We start from the raw sequence: 23,206 nt of genomic DNA, 5'->3' as shown, positions 1-23,206 counted from the left end.
AGATGGCTGGCCACGATCAGGTCTTCTCCGCCTGCAAGGGCTAGTGGAGGTTACCGAATGGGAGCAGACCAGACAAGGCTAGGCCCCGATTCAATCGCCCAGCCAGAGGAAACCAAGTAGGAAAAGTACCAAAAAACGGGGGTAAGATCTCTTTTCTCTTCCGTTCATCTCTCGATTTTGTGTAGTTCGGCAGTACATATGTAGGTAGTTTCACATTTCCGGGCAGATGCAATCGTGTAATACAACGGTATCAATAAAAATGGATAGGGGTTAGAGGATGAGGTATCAGAAAAGAAAAAAAAACAACAACAACCATCCCAGAACAAACCAACAATGCCTCCTCCCACCAATATTTCCGCACCAGCCCTGTGGTTTTGCAACCCGGTATTCTAATATCGTCCCAAATACGCCGCCTGTACATTCAACGCTGTCCGACCACCATGGTGTTTTCAAGGATACAAATGCTCAGAAATGTGATATGTTCGCACGAGCACATCGAGAAGCCCCCGATAATGTCAAAGGAGAATGGGGAAGAGGGCTTAGTTTTAAGCACACTGGGGATATATAGAGATTCGTAATAGGTAGGAAGAAACGCATGCTTCCGGAAAAGATAAGGCAGGATAGACATATCCGGCCACCCAAATAAAAAGGGACTGTGTCCACCATTCCATTATATTGGGAAAAGCAAAAATAAAATCAAAAGTAGGAAAACAAGGTCATATCATAAGTTGTAAACAAAGCTCAAAAAGGGCGTTTTCGCAATTCAATTCAAAAGATTATTCACACCCATTCTCGCATCGCGATCTTGCACCGCAGATCGAGCATGTGCAAGCGAGATGGCGGGAAGTTGCCGATGCTGGGCCTGGGCTGAATTATGGTGGCGGAAATGCGGACTTCCGGCGCTGGCAGAGCCAGTCTGCCAATCTCGGCTGCCAGGCTCGCTTTCGGCTAGAATTTCCATGCTCTTGGCTCCCGTGCTGGAGCTGTAGGCGTGAGTGTGCGTTTTCATGGGCGAGTGGCCGACGGTGGGTGCGCTGCCGCGGCGCCGTTCGTCGTATCCGGGATGGAGTTCCATTGGGATCGGTGGTATTGATGGCGATGTGAGTGTTCGAGGAGAGGCAGAGGCGACGGAGGTGTGGTCTGATATCATAGAGGGCGGCCCAGCGGATGTGCGGCTGGAGATTTCGGAGTAGCAAGGGGAGGTGAGCGTGTGGTCGACGTGGGATGCGGAGTCTGCCGTGAAGAGGGGTGGGAGGTGTCGATGATGGGATGGGGGAGAGGAGCGCTCTCGCGACCAATCGTCGCGGACGTAGCTCGAGCTGCTTTCCCTTCGGCTACAGCTGGCCAGCAGCCACGACGACTGGCCTTCTTTGTGCTGGCGATGTCCAAACTGGGAGCCAACGGCGCTCTGGGAGTAGAGGGACTCGATCCGACCATCAAACGCGCGAGAAGCATGGTCCGACTCTCTGGACGGAACCAGCCGTCTCTTCTTCCGGTTCATACTCCCATTCCACCAGTTCTTGACGGCATTATCGCTGCGGTTCCCCAGCCGCCTGGCGATCTCCGCCCATCGCTTGCCCATCTCGTTCACCATGCGTTCGATCATCACCCCTTCCTCCGGCGTGATGGGGTCATGGTTCAGCGAGGGTTTGAGGTTCTGATGGAAGCGCTCCCGGCACTGTTTGGGTGATCGGTATTTCATGTGTTGCGAGATGCGCACCCAGTTGTTTGGCCCTTGGGTGCGGACCAGCTGGAGCAATTCCTGGTCTTCTTCCGGGACCCAAGGTCCTCTCCGTTGGGCGGGAGCCATTGGCGTAAAAAGGCGCAAAAGCCCAGTGGTATGAACGGGCGCGAACCAGCCCCGCGTCGCGCACAAGCAGTAGAGAAGCAAAGACCGGAGCTCTGTGATGTAGAGCTCGGGATATCTAGAACGAGAAAAGAGCGAATGTTAAAACAAGAAAGAGAGCGTGAGAGAGAGTGCGATAGAGAGAGAGAAGTGAACGGATATATGCTTAGGAAGCGACCGGCAAATATGTATCCAAGGGTAGGGCAGGGGGGAGAGAAGAGAGCGAGAGGGGAGGGGGGCTAGTTTGGTTCCGGGGCACGAAGATCCCAGGTTCTGGAACGAGGATTATATGCTCAGGGCAGCAGGCAGAGGTGGTCATGGGGATGCTGAGCATCAACGCAGCAGAATAAATCAAGGCAGTGATGGAGGGGAGGGCTCTGTAGTAAAGGTGAAGCGGGCACGGGACGAGTTCATATAACCTTCAAACTAAGTACGACATGCATGATATGCAAAAAGTATGGGAAGGGGGGAGTATCATTATATTCTTTTCTTTTTCCTCCCTGTCCTCTTTGCTTTTTGGATCATAATATTTGGAAGGGTGGGGGAAAACAACACAGCTGTTGATTGTGATCCGTACCTTTGAAGTCAACCAGGAGTAATAAGCGGTTTTCCGAGATCTGGGAATGGGCGCTGGTCCCGAGTTATACAGCCAGGGGGATAGGGATTCCGACGGGGCAGGGAGAGGGAACTCCGGTGCTGGAGCGAGGATGGGACCTTAGGTGAACCAGGGTCGATTTGCAAGAGAGCAGGATCCTTGACGGGGCCGGGGGGTGTGCACTGTGTGTTGAGAGCGTCCCTCCAGATGAAAAAAGAGAGCGAGATGCTACATATACATGTGCTGGATGTGCCTTTTTATTTTTCTTCACGATACGGACGACTCCGCACTCACGCTTACGAGGCTCCATTTTTATTTTTATTTTTTTGCTTCTCACTAAAAAAAACCCATTCAACGGTGGACTCCGCACATCATTCTGCTTGTCTCCAGCGTTGCCGCCGAAAAGGTGCCTGGAAAGCAAAAGCCTCTTTTTTATCTTTGCCCCATCGACGAGCTAGCGAATTAGTTAACGAATTTTAGGATTCTGATAAATTGGTTGTACCTGGAAGAAGCCTGCCGAGGACACCGCGAGAGGAGCTGTAATCATAAACAAACGGCGATGACAGTAATAAGACATATGTTAAGATCTTATAGTCGCCGTCCCTGCTCGATCTCTCTCTCTCTCTCTCTCTTGACGCACGGATTTCACAGCGACTATTATGCCCGTTTTGGGAACCAACTGCAGTCTAAACTGTGGCGAAAATACGCTGCAGCATTTCAGCCAGGGACATACATCATCGCGATATACCTTGCAGTCGGGAACGACACAAAGGTGGCTTGTCGCTGAAGAGCCGAGTTCCCAGGGATTCAATCCCACTCTCCAGATCGCGGGAAACAAATTGCAAATTCATCTTCCCCTTCTTCTTCCTTTTTTTCATTATCCAGTCTGAATATTACTTCGGCTGGACTTTTGGCCTCATTCCTTCTTCTGGCACGAAACCGCCCAGGGGAGGTTCGGTGCTAAGTTTAGTTTAGTTTATGAGGATCGATTCCAGGGATCAACCGTCCCCTTTTGTTGCTGAACCAACTGCTCTAGCCTGGAGCTTGCTGGGGACCCGGCCACAGGGCCACGATCTGCCTCTGCCTTTCCTTTTTCCTGCCTTCTTTTTCGCCTCTGCTGCCTACGCCGACGCACTCTGGCCTTCTTCGCCCACGGCCTCAACTCCCGGGATGGATTGGAGGCCCACGGCTCAATTTGCCAGGGCCGTCCAAGCTCGGGAACCGTCACCCACCATCCACCGCCCGGGCGCCAGAAACGGGGGGGGCAGCCACAAGCTTTGCCAGACTGGGCATTTGGATCTTCAAACTTTTCAAAAAAAACCGAAAAAGAAAGATGGAAGGAAAAAAGGGTAAAAGGTGACCAAGCCAGATGGGCCGCCGGCGCGCACTGTCCAACCATCCCAAAGCAACCGTCTCGATGAACCGTGGCATGGGCGTGGAGCGTCGCACAGCTGTGGCAGTCGACCCTGGCATCTGGGGTCGATGCTCTCACAAGAGGACCCTCTTCGTGCGTGTTTTAGCCTTTTTGTGTGTGTGTGTTTTCGCTCACCAGGGCAGACCGAAACGAAGGACGAAAACAAAGTGCTCGTGGGCCAGAAGGGGGGGCATCTCGTCTCATGTGGTGGCCTCTGCTGGCAAACAGTTTCACGTTTCGTTGCAGATCGATTCAATGGAAGTGACACAATGAAGCGGTGTTCTTTCTCCAGAGTAAATCATGATAATAATCACTACGACGTATATTTCAAGACTCTTGTCTCTGACTGCATCCGAACCGTCGAGCCGCACGGGTGAGGAGCTCGATCGTCAGTCCCATCAAACGCCGTACAGATCATTTCAGCGCCTCGTTCTATCATCATCGTCATCATGACTTACATATGTGGTTCGAGCTGCAGATGGAAAATCCACTAGTTCCTCTCTGATACCTGGTCCATCTCTCGGAGATTTTCGAGATGTGGCAGTTTCATGCGATCTCAGTTCCAGTCTTCCAGAGACCCCCAAAAGTACGATCAAAAAACGGGCGATAGTACTGAAAAATCGCACCCCGTCTCGACGTCCAGTCTCCGTGCTTTCAGCCGTTGCCATGACTGAACAAGGCGAAAAAGCAACCTTCCAACCAAGCAGCGATGATACCAACCCGCTGGAACTTTCACAACGGCGGGCCAGCCTCAAAACCTCAAAGAGGGCGAGGGAGAGAGGCCAGAGAGAGAGGTACAGCCTGCATCCGTTACTCCGGGCCACCCAGTACCAATTCGTTACGATCTCGAGATCCACACATCTTCGTAGCCAAGCCGCTTCGTGCGATCCAGAAGTCAGATCTCTCACCCGCACACGTTTTGATTGACGAAATCTCGGGTTGGGCGAATCATTTGATTCCGATGCCGGGCTCGCCGCAACCACAACCCCCCCAGTCTCCAGGTGGCTTGACCTTGACCCAACCATCGCTGCCAACGCCCAATCCCCATCGTCTGCTTCTGGATGGCCGTGGGAGTGCACAAGTGCCCCTTTGACCCACTGCGAACTCTATCCTTGAACCTCGTCTGTGTTGACCACCAAATGCCAAAAGGGCTGCTGGCCTCAAGAGCTCGGATGGATATGAAATATCGTGAATCATGCGTCAACAGGGATCCGTCTTCTCAGTTGGGGAGTGATCTTGTCCAGACCAGTCTCACTTGTCGTACAGAAAAACAGAGAGTCGCCAAACTAAATCAGCCGCTCTCCTCTCGAAGCTTTGAACCCTGCAAGACCAAAAACAAATATACCAAATGGAAGAAAACTTGGAAGTTCTCACGAGCGCCGCAGGTTGAGCGACTATTGTCCAATAGCTCGATATCTGGATGGGGAAAAAGGGGGTTGAGAGTCTGGGAGAGCCATGTTCAATGACGCTGACAACGGAACCACTCGGTCTCAGCCAGCCATCTTCCGTCTTCACCAAACCGCCACGAACTACGGAGTACACTCGACGGCTCTCATCATGGCCAGCACGTCAGTGGCTCCAGCGCAACTGTGGCTGGTGCTGCAGGGAGAACAATGTGATCACGACCTGATTCGTCAGGATGCGGATGCGCCGATGGAAGAAGCCACTACGTGCAGATACATATATTTGTTGATGAATCAACGATGACGACGACGGCCCGTAGTCGGCATTAACCGCGCCAGCTTGGTGGCAGAGGGACAAGTGGTGGCTGATGATACATTGATCTCTCCTCGGAAGGATGGAAATATTTCTTCGACTGCCCTGGCATTGACATGTCGAATACATCATCACCCATAACCTCCACTCTAGGTACTAAGCCATGAAGCTTCAGATCTCAGACAACCCCGAGGTCCAGCCACGCCTCTTCACAATTATTCGCTTCCTTATTGAGGGGCTGTCTCTTTTCGCCTTTTATTTTCTCATTCCAGCTTTCTCGCCCCAAAAGTTGCCGGATGTTCTCCGCATCAATATCCGTGACAGAGGGTAACGACTGTGCTACTGCTCGGGGACGTCGGCTTGGTCGATGGGCTGATTTCCCTCCCTCCTCCCTCTGCTGCCCTCTGGTCATTATTGGATGGTCACTCCACACATCCGAAGTGCCGCTGCTGGTTCCCAACGTCATCGACTTTCTGGCACGCCGTCCCGTTTGGCTGATCCGGCAATTCGCATGACTCTTGCACCTCTGTATCGCCTGCACATCATCAGTTAGTCCAGGGTATCAGCAGTTCGTCTTCTCTGTCCTAGATGAGGATCTGCAATCAGGCGGCGGATCAATTCAATCATCGATTCTGGTCTTGCTCTCAGGCGGATTCTCCACTTTCTCTCGCAAACTGCCTCCATGAGAGTCGGATTGTTGGTCCTCCGTACGAGTTGGTCAAGCTAAACTGACCCCATCCACTCCTTCGCCAATGGGCGGATACACTTCTTGCTTCATTCCTTCACAGCTGTTTGTCTCTGCCGTTTGTCGGAATTACTGATCAGTCAACTCCGGAGCTAACGACTCTTGATCAACGACCTGCATAGAAGGATAATCATCCGTGCTTGAGGCAGGCGCTCTGTATTAGTGACCCCCTGCCAATGAAGTACTACTATTAAAACACCCATGAACGGAACGATGCTTGCCCATGAGAATAAACGGGTTTCTCGGCAGCCAAGGGGGATTGGCTTGAGCGAACCGCCATTGCTGATAGGCCCCATTTGGCGACCTGACAAGCCAAACGGCTTGACATGGACAATGATTCGTCGCGGATCCATCATTTCTTGCAGGAGAGCGACAGGATTTCGTATCCTTGCCGTTGCCTGATTAACTATGATTCCAACAAGTCCCCTGGTAACATCTTACGTCCTGGCGGGTGAATTTGCACTCGGATCAGCAAGGAAATCTCCCGACATAGGATAATTGCGCTTGTCCGCAGTAGTAGTTCAATTTTGCGTTGGCTGTTGCATATTGATGATTCCTCATCAGCATGGACCGGTCGAGCTTGCATCTCTTGTCTCCACCTCCCACTCACTGCTGAACTCACTCTCCATACAGGACCTTCTCTGGACTAGTAAATTTAGTGCATCTTAACGGACAGCCCGACTCGATCGTGGATCATCAGCAAATCTTGTTCATGACCCATCGTGACGCCGTGGACCATAAATGACCAACCAGTGAGTCGTCAAACGACCCCTCGCCAAAGCGTCCAATCAGCGAAAGAGGGCTGGTGACAGCTTCGCTCCTTTTGAGAAAAAAGGTTGACATCTCCAGAAGAAACGAAAAAAGAAACGGTTGGCGGAAGACAGGCAAGGCCACCACATGGAGCCTATGGAGGGGAAAAGAGCGCCGCTAGCCTGTGGCTTGACAGTGACAGCTGGAGGCCATTGACTGAGGACTATCGAAACCGCGCAAATGATTTGTTCGATGGCGGATTTTGCTTCCATTCGTCAGTTTACCAACGACCACGCCGAACTACTGTCAGGTACGGATGTCTACGTGGCCACTCAAGCTCCCTTGTCAAAATCGAGCTGGATCGCTCGGTGCCTGGCGCGTTGGAGGGTGGCTCCTCTGGACGAAGACCTGGGATTTCGTATCCGAGACACCCGCACGCACATTCCTGGAATACCCTTCCAAGGACCTCGTGAATAAAATGATTCAACGGGTGTTGCTGGCCGACAAAGGGCGTCCAGTCTCCATCTCATTCTCCACCCTCAGCTGGGCGAGATAATCAGATAGGATCAGTAGTGTCTGAAGTACACAGCTGTCAACTTGTCTTTGGAGGCCGTCCAAGCCGCACTATTTGAATCCTCGGGAGCCGATCAACAATGCAAGCGTTGCCTTCCTTGGAAATCTCGCTCGAATTCTCCCAAAGTGGAATGGACCACAAGCGCTCGCCGGGGGGGGGACGTCCAAATTGGGACACGACAGGATTGCCTGTTAGGGGCACTGCGCCGACCAAATTGGGACACTGTGGAGCTGCAACGCCGATGGACTCGCTCCACCGGGTCAGACTTTTTTTCTTTCTTTTTCTGGGGGCTGCTGGTGCCAACGGTTTGCTGCGGGTGGGCTTCGACGGAGCATGATTTGCGAGGCCCGTTCTCGGCCGCTGATTGGCAGGGTGAATTCCAAATCATGGCTCCATACCCTGGCTGGAGGTCGGCAGCGGGCAGGACGCAGTCGTGGGACGGGCGGAGAGGAGACTACTGGTGTCCAGGGTGCTGCTGAGATCGCTACAGGGCCAGCGTTTTGTCGAGCAACCCCGTCGAGCTTGTTGTTGTTGTTGTCTGCCGGCTGTCAAAATGTGTCTGTCAGTGTGTTGCCAGTCCAGATGGGCTTGGCGGCCTCTTAGCGAGCGGTCCCTCGCGGCAATTGATCACGTGGGGATAAGAAACGGTTTTTGTGGTAATTCTGGCCCCTGCACCACGCTAAAACCGTGTTTCCTGTCTGGGTTAGTGCGGATCTCAAATAGCCGCCCAGCAAGAGCAGCGATGGTGATTGGTGAATTGCGCCATTAAGTTTCGATCCGGTGGGGTTCTTGTTCCAAAACCGTGCAGATACACATTTACCGTGTCGTGGTCAGCGGTGTCCCGTTCGTGACCGTGTTTCAGTTACCGTACCGTACATCCCAGTGCAACGGTGTTGCCGTTTTCTTCTTCCCTCCTTCTTTTTCTCCCGTCGGGTTGGATTCGCACTCCGGCTTTCTGGTTCCTGGAAACAATTTCCGGCTCTTCACGTTGCGCCCTATATGTGCCCGCTGCTATAGCGTCGACCGGAATCTTATTACGGCTACTATGCCTGCGCAGAAAAGACACCGACGTCGAACCGTTCTCCAACTGCGATGAAACAAAGATGCCGGTGGTGATGAGTCCCCGTTTTGACGCTGCTGCCGCTGCTGCTTCCACTGCCCGGACATGGCATCCTGGGGCTTCAGATATCGGGCTTTGCTTGAGCAGGGAGTCATAGAGTCCGTCGATTCCCGTTTGCGTGGTCCTGACTTCGTATCTCTTGTCTCTTGTTCCCTCGTATTGCGTGGAGAGACCCGATGGGAACGTTGGATTTGAATCCAAGCGCGGTTGCCACAATGCTGAAACAGTACACTGAGGGACATTGTTGTTTCCTTCTTCTCGTTTCCTGGTTGCTGGAGCCGCCCTGTGGGTGCGTGGGAAATAAAAGACGGAACCCGAGGCCAGGGGACCCTGTGGAAAGTGTGCAGTTGAGTGCGCAAGAAAATGGGGAGGTGTTGCACCAAGGGAAGAGAGGATTGAGAAAAACCCCCATGTCCTTGTTTCAATGACCAGTTTCTTCCCCTTTGTGGTTCACCGATGGTGCCGATTGGAACTAGCATCTGCTACTTGTCGCGACTGCAGACGTGTATGCATGGGACATCTTGTTGGTATTTCCTTCTTGCAACTCCCGACTGAAGTTGACATGCCAAAAAGTCCCGATCCCACCGTTACGCTAGCCTGGGTCCGAGACGTTGTTGCATGGGAAAATTCTATTTGTCCTGCTTGGGACCACTACTGGACCACGCAAATCCCCATCATGTCTTTTCAGGTCTAGACAAGACTCGGACGACAGCGAAACTCTGAATAAACCCTGTGGATCCTTTGCTCTGGGTTGTGATAAAAATAGCAAAAAAAAGAAGAGCAAATATCGCGGTATCTCCCCGATTTCCACACTCACATGTTATTTTGCAGTCGGCAGCAAAGAAGAAGAATGCTGCTTCCGCCATGCTCAGTTTCGAACTGCTGGCCTGAGCTCTGGATGGGGAGGGACAGGGATTGTGTTTCAAGCTGTCTCACCCTTCTTCCTGGCCGAGCTGGGAGTAAGGGAAAGGCAAAAGGGAAAGGGGAGCTCAATTAGTTCCCAGAGCCCTGTCAATCAAAGCTCCATTATTGCATAGGGTCTGCTACAACCAATAATTATAATAACAACAACAATAATAATAATGATAGTAACAATACTAGCTTGGTTTGAGACCCCAGTGATGCGGGGTAGAGACAACATCGATCATCCTGAGCAGTCCCAATATCGAGAGCCAATATGTGCCACATTTGGGGAGGACAGAAACAGTTGTGCGCCGGTTATCCAAAGTAAATATGCACAGTTGAGACGGGCGAATCTACCACCTCTCACCAAAAAGCTCTTCACATCGTCAGGGCGCCATTGCCCGCGGGTCGATCCCAAATCTTGGAATAAGGGGTAACTTTATCTCATGGTTCTGTGCAACTCGCATGTCCCTCTAGTGATGCATCTGAAAGGGCCCGCTGCTGGGTTCATCCCAACTGGACCATTCGCCTGTTTCGGACGGTCGGACAGCGCATGGAGACTGCATCAAGATTTTGCAATTCCTGGGGTAAAAGGGCGAACGGATGATCGGGACACTCTATTGAAAAGCGGCTTATCTTTCTGCAGTGAGAAAGGAAGCGCAGAAGAAGAAAAAAAAGATATATAAAAAAAAAAAAAAAAAAAGAGATTGGCCCTGCACATTCCAGTTTTGGAAGACTTGGGGAATTTCGCGATGGTGCTCCCTTTGGGAGGCCGATATGTAGGTCGCAAGATTTGTACGACTCCGAGGCGTGCTCGTCTTCTTTTCCGTCTGGCGACGATAACTAAATAAGCTACTAGCTGCCCATCCTGTGACGGCCAGATCGTTGTCTGGTCACCCAATGTGGTGCTGAGAGACAGTTGACATCATCCGAAAACAGAGGATGCAACACCTCCATCGGACCTTGGAGTCAATTCGGAGCTTCAACGATGCGGCTTCCGGGCGAGATCAGTACTATATTCATTGGAAAAAGGGCGAAGGCTCGTTTTTTACCGGTACTGATGGGCCTTGGCCCGCCCGGGGGTCCGGGGGGGAGAGGGCATCTTAACGGCTTTCGCTTCGTGCATCGTTGCGCCAATTGATGAGGAATTAAATCGATGTGTCTCTGTATGCCGATGGGACTGTGTGCGCGATGCGGTCGCACGGCAGCAGGCCATCGAAGGGCTTGAGCCAGGTCTGTGAGACGCCTCTGTGAATCGTTGTCTTGTGCGATTTTCACCCGCGAGTCCAGGCATCTTGCACATTGGTCAATGACTGGTGTATCTGGGCGAGGTCAAGAAGGCCTAGCTAGCGAGCTTGGGGGGGCGGTCAAGGAGCGGATTCCCAACGGGAAGCTTTGCTGGATGATGCCATATGGTGGAACAGCTCTCCATCAACGTGGGATTCTCATGCCCGGCCATCAGCCTCTTGTGCTCCGTGAGCGTCGAAGACTCCGTTGGATTGTGCCGGAGGAGGGGGTGCACACGGACACAGTGCAAAAAAGAGGGGTTTGAGGTCCATAGTGCGATTAGTTTGAACTATGACGAGTAGCGAGAGGGCTTCATAATTCTTGACGGCGTTGGCGAATCCGACTTGCTCTAGGCTTGTCCATCTTGGGAGATTGCAGCGAGGAGAGAACACAACGCCATTTGACAGCTGCTCCTCCAGCAGAAGCCAGGACGGTTGAGGGACGTCTGTCAAACGGTCGGATCCTTGCTGGCGCCCGTCATGAGCAGACAGAGAAAGCAAAGCGGTGTGCAGCATCTCGATCAACAGTCACCCATGGCAAAGGCTCACCAGTCGAAGATGGATCCATGCGAGATGCCGAGCATGCATCTCGTGCAGTAGTAGGGCTGGTTTTTGGCCACCCTCGGCACTCGCGAAGGAGAGTCTCGTTCACGATTCTGATTATTGAGTCTGCACAAGTATATGGCTGGGGCTGCCAACCAGCCACTGTCTGTTAGCGAGTGATTCAATCCTGGATGCGAACAAGCCATCAACCGACGATGTGGTGGCGATATTCTGAGCGCAGATGACATTCTCGTCCAACTCGCTCAGCCCAAATGGTTAGTTACGGACCCCAAGTCTTGGGAGAAACGGTTCAAACCATGTCAGAGGCGCAATGAGCGAGGACGGAGCAGCTCTTGTCACCGTCGTTGTCTCTGGATGCGCCCTTGTGGCTAGCTGATATCTCCTCCACCGCGCTCTTTCTCGATCCCTGCCTTGGCCGTCCGATTGGACCAGGGAGGCGAACAGGTTCGAGCAACAGGCCAGCGGGTTAATCTCAGCGGATGGAGACACGTTCGCATCCTCATTTCTTCTACGTATCATCCGTCTCCGCTGTCCCTGGGAGGCGAAAAGTTGGGAAGTCCTCGAAGCTGAACGGCAGACAGCTTGCCATGTGTCATTGTCACGGCGGCTGCAATCTGCGATCACAATCCGGGAGTTTGATTGGGAATCGAATTGCAAGCAGAGCAATCAACCCTGGGTCCTGGGTGCATGATACATCCCTCCCCGTGTGCAAGTCACGATTAAGAGAAACGGTTGGCTCCAACGAGCTCCCTTATAGACCATGTCAATGATGCCATTGACTCTTTTTTTTTTCTTTCTTTTCTTCCATCTCTTGCGATGATTAGTCGAACGCTGTCCACTTCACAGGGGATCGTCAGGCCCCAGAAAGCTCCCAGTCAAGTGGCAAAGTCGTTGGGGCCGTTTTTCCCTTCACCCGTCCGGGCCGGGAATAATAGCAATCTATTGACTGGAAGAGACGCAATTGTCCGTCATTATGCCTCACCTGCGTGGGATGAAATTTGTTGAGAAGCATTTCCCCTGGTACATGCATTGTTGATGCCTTCATTTGGATGTCATGCAACCCTCGCAACTCGCCGGAGAAATTACATGGCGCTGTCCTCGTATGTCATCCCTTACTTGTCCTCGATATTACCCTCAGGGAAAACAAACAACACGGCAAGGCCAAGAACCTGAGCAGTTCAATATGCTGGCCGTCAGTCATATCCCTGAGCAGGCTGTAGTGCAGCCGAACAGCTGGCTACAACGTGCTGATTTTGCTTCGGCCTATTTTCGAGATGATATCTTAACCTGAGATCATCAAAAAATCAAACAAGGCGTCTTGCCCTCGTTTGCGCTTTCGATGCCCTTTTCTGGCTTTAGCCGTCACATCCTAAAAGCTCTATTCGCTCTCTCCAGCCCTCCCCAGGGCATCACCCGAAAGCGCTACACATGCGGCCATATATCATTGCAACTGGCATTTCTGGGAGATTTCAATAGGGATATCCCATACGGATGATTGCACTGGGCCTTTAGGAGGTCGAAAGTCGATTTTGCTACATACGCTCACCTCATTATCTGAAAAAGGAACTCACAGTATATCCTTTGGACATCTACCTTTCGCTGGACGCCCTTAACCCACCTCATTTCAACGCTGTCCCGGCCCTTTCCACACTTTCTGGAGTAAAAGCTCATGGCCAATTCCGTTCATTTCAGCCCAGTAGTGGCCCCATCTCTATATGATGAATAGAGCAGTTTAGTTACTTGTATTGTCTCTCAATAAAAAGGCGCGCCCTTCACCTCCGCTCTATAACCATTCACAATAGCATCATCCGAAGAAACGGAATCAAATTTCGCAAAAAAATTGGGATACTCACACATTTCACACACAGACAACATACTCTCTATACACATATTCATCCCTTGGCAAAGGAAACACGGCTTACATGCTCGCTAAAGACGCGTCACGACAACAGAAGCAAAAGAGGAAAAGGAGAAAGAATACACCTAGGGAGAAGACAGACTTTGAAGTAATAATAGACAAAATGCATCGATGTCGAACAAAAAGTGGTATAATAATAAAAACAAAAAGGTGATAGCGACATTACGCATTTAGAGTATGGAAAGCAAACCAGGGTTTCAAGGGCACAAGAGGTATTAAAGAACAACACGAATCACAATCATAAGGAAAAGGGGTCAGGGCATAAAAAAGATGCATCAAATGCGCCCAATCCATGACAAATATGAACCTCGCGCCCGCTCCCCGTGAGAATCAAGTAACGGAGCAATATCGTGATTTTTTTTTCTCAAATATTCAAAGCCATATGTCGCCCTCTTCTCCATTAACCCATCTACTCCAGACCGCCTCGTACGCCGACTCAACGTCGTTTACCCATCTCTTGGTATCAAACAATTTACTCTCCCATCGGTTCAAGAACAGCATCTTTCTCAGTTCAAACAGTCTTCCTCTAGCCCGCCCACTCCCGCCAGGTTCATATTGCATATCCAAACCAAGACGAATGGCGTTATTCTCGTATTCTTCTTCCGATGAGGTGATGAGTTCGCTAGCTGCCTCTCGCCCAGCTGCGTTTTGAGGAAGAGCGCTGGTGAGGATGCTGGAAGCCATGCGAGAACACATTTTATATTTGTATCGCGGGAAAGTGATGAGTGGTGTTCCACTCCAAAGAATATCTGCTGACGTGGTGTGGGCGTTACACTCGGGGGTATCGAGGAAGAGATCACAAACACGGGCGCGTGAGATGTGAGCGTGTTTTGGGGCGACATCTGTAAAGATTATCCGTGAGGCGGTGGCTTCACCTGCCCAAGCAACCGCCGATTGACGGAGATTTTGTTCACCCAGATCGGGGAAGCGGAGAAGCCAAAGGATTGCGTTTGGAATGCGAGCCAATATACGCAACCAGCTCCGGAACGTGGTAGGTTCAATCTGAGAGAAAAGTCAGCAAATAGATATTGTAAAGGTATAACAAGTCTGAGACGCACCTTGTAAAGCTGGTTGAAATTGCCTAGGATAATCGTATTGTCTGGCAGATTTGGGAACAGTTCTTTTCGCATTTTCCATCGATTAGACTGCTCCTCCTCCCATCCCAACCGTGGGCTCTGAGCATCAGGAGCACTTTGCCTATGGTCGCAACAGAAGAAAGTATGCCTCGTAAACACAATCTTTTCCCCATATACCCAATCGTCCGCGTCTTCCGCATGGTCTGGTTCGTACAAGCGATCCTCCAGCCTGAGATTTCGTCTTCGTGGGGATAGAGTTTCTGGTGGTATCGACAGCTGATCGGAAAGAATATAGTCGCACCATTCAGCTCCAAGAGACCCGGCAAACCCCATGAATGACATGTGAATCGGCGCCGGCCTCGCAGCAAAAACTTCATTTCGGGCCCCTCGCGTGTAGCCATTTAAATTGACCAGGATGTGAATTCCGTCGTTTACGATCTGCTCCACAATCCGATCCACTGGCCAGCTACTCACATCTCGGAATACTGGGGCTTCTCGCTCAATTTGTTGTCGGTGTATGGAATTGTCACTCGGAGTGGTCGCATAGCAGAACGCCTTCACGCGCCTGGGATTATGCAAACCAAACACAGACTGCATGAGATGTGCCAGTGGGTGATTGTTGAAGTCCGACGACACATATCCAATGTTCAGATGGGGATTTGGAGGTGCTGGAGGTCGATAAACCGTTGGAGGAAGCCACGTCGACCGCAAAGTGAACACGATATCCGGAGACCATTGCGCTGAGAAATATGGCGAATTTGCTTGGCAGACAGAGGGCACGTAAAGGTATGAAACGGAAGCACTGTGGGTGCATTTGGCGGCGTTAATCCACTCGGGAGCTGTGGACGAGCGTATTTTGAAGGGTTGTACTCTTTTCGATACACATATCGATCTTGATACCATTGCCAGCCGATCCATCTTATGGCTCTCTCAATGAGTCGGACCACTCGTGAACCTTCCCATTTCTTTCCCGCCCACGATTGCAGGATAGCATTCAATGTACCCCTTTTGCTGAGGATCGATGCATCGTTTGCGGCGGCTGTCAGAGACAGACACAATTGATCGGTAGCCAAGTTCAACAGTACACCACAACCCCACATCTCACCGTCTTTCAACTGCTTATCCACAATATCCACTACTCGCTTGATCCAGCCGGAGTCGACGCCCATTTCTTTCGCTTCGCGAAGCATTCCTTTATCATCCACATGCCACCGATCTCGGATTCCTCGACTCGGTGCAATACCGCCCCTACCTCCCCAGTTACAAACGGAATTTAGAGCATTCGCCAGTCCGCAAACGGCTTCCGCAAAATCTGGATTAGCGGTCACGGCTCGTCGGTAATACCCTATAGCATCATTGATACGACCAGAATCCTTGACAGCATTCGCAAGATTTGCAAGGGCAATATCAAAGTTACCGTCGCACTGAACGGCTTGTTCATACATCTTGATCGCGGCGGGAAGTTGGCCAATATCCTTCAGCAAGCTTCCAAGGTTAGTATAAAGGTGGGCATGCCGCAAATCAAGATTCAGCCCATAGTTATAATAGGCCAGCGCAAGGGCAATTCCACTGCCTGGAACGACGCCCGGGATATCGGGAAGTTGGCTTTCGCCCGCGGTGCGGGTTGTCTTCGAAGGGCCGGTATTTTGAATACTTGCAAGTAGGATCCCGACATTATTCGCCGTTGACGGACTTGGTTGTAAAGAGAGAGAAAGATAGTAGAGTGCCAGGATGTCTCTAACTCCCGGAGTGGCCTTGGGGGCTCCTGATACCGATGTATTAGACATGCCATCTTGATATATTTTCGCTAAAGAAAGAAGCGAATTGCTGGTTGTTGAGATTGCTGCTTTCCTGCTCATTCCCTCGGGTACGTAATTCAAGCCTGGGAGATTGCCATTAGGAAACACTAATTTTGCCGTTTGCAAAGCTTTGTCCGGGAAAAGCAGGACGGTTTTGCTGGGCCGATGACGATTGGTACTGGGAACGGCGCCATGCTGACCTTCGTCGTTGTATGCGGCGAGAATTCTGCGAATAAGACTTTCGATGCTTCGAGGTCTCCCAGCACCGAGCAGAATGGCTTCTTCAAAAGCAGCTGAAGCTCCAGCATTATCGCCTAAAGCATAAAGCATATTGCCCTTTGCATGAATTAGCGCGACCATTCTTCCATTTTCTGATCCCGGTATCGCGTATCCACTGGATCCAAAGCCGTCTGGTGCATTCTTCGCGGGGCGAGCATTAAAAGCCAGGGGGCTTTGAAGGTCATCTGAATAATCGAATGCTGCTCTATCCATAGACTCGGCCCCCGAGACAATTGACTCCCTGCCTTCTGACTCACTCTCCGATTCTTCATCAGCCCCCTTCCCTTTAAAGCAGTCACCAGTTGGGGGCAAACGAAGCGCCTGCTCCACGAACTGGATAACATTGACAGCCTCTTTCCCACGCTGACTGCTACACAGCAGCCCGACGAGGTGTTCAACAGCTTCGAAATAACTTGGTCTTAATTTGATGGCTTGAAACCAATGTTCAAGGGCTTCATCTCGGCGCTCCAGGGCAAGGAGGGTGGCGGCGAGGTTAGAAATTGCTTCAACGTGTCTGCAAAAAGGTCAACATAAGCAATTGCTCCCTTGTTTGTGGTACTGGAGAACGTACGTAGGATCTTTGTTAATGATTCGGTTATACCATCGCATTGCCTTGGGATAATCTCCTAACCCGTATGCAAGGCAGCCTCCGACAAGAATTCCATCGATCCAATCCCAATTACTTTCGATGCATAAACTTGAAAGAATCTCCAGGGCGGTAGCTGCATTTTCAGCTGCAGAAACTCCTTTGAATGCTGGGTTAAGCATGCGAGGAACGGAGGCAGTAGATGATCGGCGAATAGTCCGGAAACCGTCAAGCGGCTGGGTGAAATGTCCACGGCTGTCATGTCCATTGTGTAGGAAACTAGAATGCGAAGGAGCGAAGTGAGCTGAATGTCGTCTAGCATCTACAAAATTGCTAGTAGCTGCTGCATGTTGTTGATGCGTGGGGAAGGGCGATGCGCTATTGGCTTCAATTTGAGTAGATCGTGAAGTAAAATCGGACCCGGGCTGACGAGGCGGCTTTGGGAAAATACACGGCTTGTTGAGATCGCGAGTTCGGCCGTCAGCAATCCCTTGAGCGACGTTTTTCCTTCGCGCACTGTGTAGCGAAGCTAGCAAGTCAACATAGACACTGTGAGCCCAAGCGAGTATTTTTTCTTTGAATTCGGCATTTCTAGGTTGGTGGTTCGGCCCTTGGACGCTTGGCCGAAGCCCAAGAGATTGAGTATGCCAGCCGTTGTTATTTACGGGGTGTATTTGATGGGAAGTTTGGCTGTTTGGCTGTGCCGGGGCGTACGGCACATTGTTCTGGGGCCAGAACGCTTCTGGTACTTTTGGGGGGACATGACGTGGAGGAAAATGCTGCTGATCTAGGGGTTCAGGGTTATATAAAGTCTGCGGCGTTGGGTTAGGGCGGCGTGGGTAGTGCATTCCAGGACAGACCTGGGGTCATGAGTTCAGAAGGGGGAAGGGATTGCCCATTAAAACTGGGTTGAAACCCGCTAAATGAGTTTGCATTTTCGGGGGGGACGTTTTGACCGAGGAGTGGAATTGATTGATACCTTGAATCTCGAAACGCTGCAGGACGGTAAGGAATGTATCCGCCATCGGGCCAGTAGGGCCCGTACTGGCCAAAACCTGACGAATCGGCGGATCCACGGCCACCGGGTTGAAATGATGACGCTAGGACGGTCGGAATGGTCGGAATATTTTGCCAGTATACCCTCTGAGATGGCGTGAGGGCGGAGCCATGCTGTAGAACCGAATCGATGCTTTGTGGATGATTCAATGAGCGAATCCAGTTGGTACTATGAAGCCCCTGAGGCACCGTGTTTTGGAGTGGATTGAGCCTGTTGGCTTCTGGCTTGTAGCCGGGCGTGAAATTTTGACGCTGCAAAAGGTTAGGCGGCTCCAGAGGCTTATATTGCAGGGAGTCCATGGACAAAGCAACGCGAGGCATCATCAGCTGATCTGTTTCCAAAGAAGATACGAGGATGTGCTTCGACGCCGGTGGCTGAACGGAACTATCAGTTGCATCGTATCCAGCAGCGAGGGTTCCACTCGGTGTTTTCCGACGTAGCGTGCTCTCCAAGGGATTAACATCGCGCAATTGACGTGGGCCCGGGGTTGGTCGAGGGTTCAGTCTTTGGATTGGGCGGAGGTATTGAACTCTTGACGTCGGGGCCGACTGCAGAGACGGCTGCTCCATATGTCCATGACGCTGGCTGGTGTAATCGTATAGGGTCTGCGGTGGATCGAATGACACGGTGTGGTCTATATGGTTGTGCGGCAGGAAGTGATGGGACGGGGGTTGAGCTACAGACGGTAGCATGATTGCGATTGATTGGGAAGCGCTGTCTTTCTTTACGTCAAGGCGGAGACGAGATAGCCACGAAGGGAGGGGGATGTTAAACTGGAAAGAGCGGCAAACAAGACGGGTTGCTTGTCGTCTTCTTTCATCGACCAAACAATCTCTTCGATCGTTTCCGACACCGCATCATGGCACCGTCAGTCGACTGTCCCAGCAAGTAGATATGGCTTGTTCACAATCCGCCATCCACGTAAGTTGCCTCGATGTACGACAATATGTCCCGGGTGAATGAGCGGAAATTCTCTAGCATTCGGTGACAGGGTGTTTTCGAAGGAGCTATCCTGAAGGCTGTCAACGGTGATTGTGCGACGACACGGAGGAGATAGATAGATAAGGCCAGCGCCCGAAGTGGTCACGGATTGTGCCGCAAAAATGTTGCACTAACAGCTGCGCAAGGTTTGCTGGCCGCCTCCAAGTTTCAGCAATAGGTGTATCAAAGCAATCGTGGGGCAGAAGACGTCGAAAACGGCTTTCTACCACACAGACGACGGAGGAGGTGGGAGTCGGTTGCTGACGGTTCAGAAGAAGGGCCAAAGGCTCCCTTCTCTGAGAATGAACAAGGAATCAGCATGCACGGAACAGGGTGGGTTGTTTGTGTTTGAGGCGTACACTAGCGACGAATTCGACGGAGGATACGGTGTCTCTGCGAGTGAGCTGACGGTTAGGAACAGTGCTAAAATTGTTTCGGTTGTGATCCTTTGAACTTGCTAGGGTGTCCCTTGGTGAAGGAACTGGGCGTCCAACAGAGGGCAGAGCATCAAGAGAGCAACGGCGGAAGACGGGTGCATGAAGGTGAATCGAGGGGGATCAGGAGCGAGGCCGGCATGGGAAGCATCACGAGGAGAGTAACTTGCCAACTCACGGTACTCACTTAAGGTACTGTACAAAGAGCGACGGTCGGTGCGGAATGTCTAGCTGTTGGTAGGCGAAAGCGACGGCAGGTGAGAGAGCGAGAGAGGAGAGAGAGCGCGTGTGAAAGAGAGGAGAGACAATGCAACCAGACCAGGTCCAGCCTCGATCGTCAGGCCACAAGATGAAGCTGGATGGGAGATGGAAAGGTCATGGAACTCGGTGGTGGGCAGCCAAGGAGCGGGAGATCCAGGTCAGAGCGATGTCGAACAACGGACGACGATCAAAGCACATCCCAATTCTATTGATAACTAACGAGATGAGAGCGGCGAAGACGAGCCAGGACGGGGCTGCTGGCCTGGATGCTACAGCTAGTTTCGCACAAGATGTACAGGAATAAGAAGAAGGAGAATCACTCCAGAGAAGATAGAATTACCTGGTCCGATGCAGAGCGAGCGAAGAGAACAAGTGGATTCCTGGAGCGGGAGAAAAGAAAAAATAGAGGCCCAAGAGGTGGAACGGGCGGTGACAGGGCCCAGTTTTAGTTTGAGTGGGCTGGACTGGATCAGCTCCAGCGCCAAAAAGGATGAGTTTCACGATTGCACCAATTCGACAGAGTAGAGGGCCATTTGATGCTGCTCAGACAGACGGCGACCACCGCAAGACTCCTGGACACCACGCTGGTGCGACGGCTTGCACACCGGGACGACCGTTAGACGCCGTGGCTTTGCAATCTCACAACCTGACAACAATCCCTACCGTGTGAACCACCCGCAAGTCACATTACGTGGAGAAGCTTGACTTATTGGGGTGCTGTGATACGAGACGAGGGGACGCCCCAACAGCAACGATATCAGCGCGGCTGAGAGAGGTCGAGAAGCCACCAGACAAGCAGATGTCGTTCCAGGGGCGGACCACACCGGTTGGCTTTCGTCTGTCGGTTCCCTTTCGTGGGCTCGCAGCGCCTCTTTTCTTCTCTCTTTCTCCGGGGCCTCTTGTTTGCGAACAAGCAATCCCTTCAGCCACGCCCAAGTTGGATGACGGGGGATGCGAGGAACCTGGACGGACTCGTGTCACTTCAGCATGCAAGACACAAAAGCCTCAAGGACCGCAACTCTTTGCTCTCTGAAAATCTGCTTTGGGATCAGATGCCCATCCGTCCAGGCACCACAGCAGCATGAATGACTGTCTCCCATTATTCGAAAGATCGCTTCGTTTGCTTTCATCATATTGATCCATCTGGAGTCGACGAGGACCGACAGACGTGTGGCCAACGCCCCAAGCGATCGTGGATCCACCGGTGGCTGACCCAGGAGCTTTGAGAATGGAGAAGCCAACTCGCTACCAGCCAACCATTGGGCCATGGATGCTGGATCGTCTCCATCGACGGCCCTTTGTTGCTCACACCCCCCGATCTTTGGAGCAGGGAAGAACGTTTCTTGCTCTCCACACGCGCTGCTCCAAGCCGAGCACTGCGAAACTGGCAGGGAAACAAACCCTCTATCACATACAAAACCTGAGGCAATTACTGCTCCCGCCGGCCGGCCGCGGAGATATCCCTACGCCTAGCGGTGATCACGCTCTCTAGCACGAGCACCGCTGACAAGGAGCGACTGGCTCCAAGCAGCGAAAAAGCCGTTCAGAGCGCCGCCCTGCGAAATTAAAAAAAGCCTGGGTTTCGACATGGATTAACTCAGAAAGGAGGATGTCTCCACAGGGGGGACCAAGCCTCCATTCGGCGGGCCAAGACGATCTTTTCTTGGGCGCGCTCTGACAAAGCCTGCAGCCATCCCTGGCAGCTGCATCTGGAGATGCATGGAGATGCATCTTCAAGGGATGCTAGGCTGCCATATTATTATCGTGATGTCCTCTTGCGCCCAGGAGATTAAAATGATCCTCACCAACAGAGCTGCTCTGATCAGATCCACTCCTCCGTTCTTCTCTCATAGTCGTCGACCAACAACGGCCGTAGAAGGCTGGATCGTTGGGTGTTGGGGGGAAGGCGGACTGCAAAGAATAAGGAAAACGGGTGATCTTTACAATTTGAGATTTCTAGAATGAAACTGCCTGCAGATTCTTTGCATAACTATACAGAGTACACCAACAAATAGTTACATGTTATCCCGCTTCATCACTCTATACCAGATGCGCGAAACTGCACCCATCACATCATCAAGGAATAGAGACACGGTCACAATCGGCCACCTGCAGCAGCCCTTCAAGGAAACACAACACAGGATGATACAAAATGTGAGCAAAAAAAAAAAGAAAGGGAAAAAGAAAAGAGACACAACAAAAAAAAAAAACAAAACCAAAAAGCCGCCTTGCAAGAATCTGATGTCATCCACTCAGACCCCTTCCATCCATCAAGCACTGATAGGCCACAACAGCCAGACACCGAAGCTGCGGGATCTGGGAGTCATGCAGACCGGTGCACTTGTGCTCACACCATCATTGCCTCCTTCCTCTCTCTCATCGCCCCCCCTCCCAGAGGTGCATCGCACAGTGCCTTTAAATCGGTACCACTCGGCCCCCGGGATTTTCCGTTGATCTAATACTGTTTTGAGGAAATGGGTCATGTGTAAGAAGAAAGAGGACTCTTTTTGATTGAGCATTAAAGTACAGGTTTGAACAGAGGGAAGATTCCATTAAAAAAATCCATGGGCATTGGAGAGGTGGAGATGATCTAGCGATAGTTACTCCGTAACTACTTCTACGGATGACTCAATTATTTGCTCCACTCCCCCAAAACCCGCCGCCCAAACAAGATCGGGCTCCGGTTGTTTTGACGGCTAGGTTATCTGGAGCACAGTCCAAGACCCACTCCTTCCGGGCCTCCGACGTTCATGAGACATCTGAAGCAAGAAGCCCTCACACGCAAAGTGTGGCTGAGGACTGTGAGATTGTACTCAACACACGTGGAAGAAACTGCTCGAATAAGTTACCATTAAATATTCACAAATGTAGCCTACAAGAGTATTGTATGTCGACCAGAAAGATGGATCGCTGTACCCATATCAAGCCCCCCTGTTTTCCCGAAGGAAAACAAAACAACTTCAAGAATACCGCGATGAGTAATTGGTCACGACGTAAAACGCCTTTGATCTCCTTTGCGTCAAAATAAGCCCATACCGTGAGGTAAGTTTGCGTAGCATAAGCTAGGCTGGTGTAGGCCAGAGTGTGACAAAGGTTTTCCCAGTTGAGAAAAAGACCGGTCTTCTGCAAACCCGAATATGACGAGTGCGTATGATGATGGGCGATAATAAGAGGGATGGAAAACGGGTTCAATGAAGCAGGTCAGACGTTGCGATTTTGTAGTAGTTCGTTTCTCATAAACCACCGTAGATTCACAATCAAAATACCCTCGAGCGCCGCATATGCCACAGTCATAATAATTG

At 51.5% G+C, this 23,206-nt stretch overlaps 7 protein-coding genes across 7 annotated transcripts; 5 read left to right on the top strand and 2 right to left on the bottom strand.

The window, feature by feature from the left end:
- Positions 1-763: 763 nt before the first annotated feature.
- On the bottom strand, positions 764-1,810 carry UREG_06714 (FlbD protein; the record flags this gene model as incomplete). The annotated part of the gene is made up of 1 exon (XM_002583701.1): positions 764-1,810. The coding sequence occupies one exon, from the start codon at positions 1,808-1,810 to the stop codon at positions 764-766; it is 1,047 nt and encodes a 348-aa protein (XP_002583747.1).
- Positions 1,811-5,310: 3,500 nt separating this feature from the next.
- On the top strand, positions 5,311-5,562 carry UREG_06713 (uncharacterized protein; the record flags this gene model as incomplete). The annotated part of the gene is made up of 1 exon (XM_002583700.1): positions 5,311-5,562. One exon carries the CDS (start codon positions 5,311-5,313, stop codon positions 5,560-5,562), a length of 252 nt encoding a protein of 83 aa, XP_002583746.1.
- Positions 5,563-7,719: 2,157 nt separating this feature from the next.
- UREG_06712 (uncharacterized protein) lies at positions 7,720-7,977 on the top strand (the record flags this gene model as incomplete). Its single annotated transcript, XM_002583699.1, has 1 exon — positions 7,720-7,977. The coding sequence occupies one exon, from the start codon at positions 7,720-7,722 to the stop codon at positions 7,975-7,977; it is 258 nt and encodes an 85-aa protein (XP_002583745.1).
- A 216-nt stretch (positions 7,978-8,193) lies between these two features.
- Positions 8,194-8,857, top strand: UREG_06711 (uncharacterized protein; the record flags this gene model as incomplete). The annotated part of the gene is made up of 2 exons (XM_002583698.1): positions 8,194-8,342; positions 8,524-8,857. 2 exons carry the CDS (start codon positions 8,194-8,196, stop codon positions 8,855-8,857), a joined length of 483 nt encoding a protein of 160 aa, XP_002583744.1.
- Positions 8,858-10,972: 2,115 nt separating this feature from the next.
- UREG_06710 (uncharacterized protein) lies at positions 10,973-12,083 on the top strand (the record flags this gene model as incomplete). The annotated part of the gene is made up of 3 exons (XM_002583697.1): positions 10,973-11,138; positions 11,304-11,626; positions 11,886-12,083. The coding sequence occupies 3 exons, from the start codon at positions 10,973-10,975 to the stop codon at positions 12,081-12,083; spliced, it is 687 nt and encodes a 228-aa protein (XP_002583743.1).
- Positions 12,084-13,803: 1,720 nt separating this feature from the next.
- UREG_06709 (uncharacterized protein) lies at positions 13,804-18,920 on the bottom strand (the record flags this gene model as incomplete). Its single annotated transcript, XM_002583696.1, has 5 exons — positions 13,804-14,433; positions 14,490-15,346; positions 15,613-17,099; positions 17,157-17,958; positions 18,032-18,920. The coding sequence occupies 5 exons, from the start codon at positions 18,918-18,920 to the stop codon at positions 13,804-13,806; spliced, it is 4,665 nt and encodes a 1,554-aa protein (XP_002583742.1).
- Positions 18,921-19,950: 1,030 nt separating this feature from the next.
- UREG_06708 (uncharacterized protein) lies at positions 19,951-20,208 on the top strand (the record flags this gene model as incomplete). Its single annotated transcript, XM_002583695.1, has 1 exon — positions 19,951-20,208. One exon carries the CDS (start codon positions 19,951-19,953, stop codon positions 20,206-20,208), a length of 258 nt encoding a protein of 85 aa, XP_002583741.1.
- Positions 20,209-23,206: the final 2,998 nt, after the last annotated feature.

The sequence above is a fragment of the Uncinocarpus reesii genome, genomic scaffold (assembly GCF_000003515.1).
Source record: "Uncinocarpus reesii 1704 scaffold_4 genomic scaffold, whole genome shotgun sequence".
NCBI lineage: Eukaryota > Fungi > Ascomycota > Eurotiomycetes > Onygenales > Onygenaceae > Uncinocarpus > Uncinocarpus reesii.
Note: the sequence above shows the minus strand (reverse complement) of the source record. Positions and strands in the feature narration are given on the sequence as shown.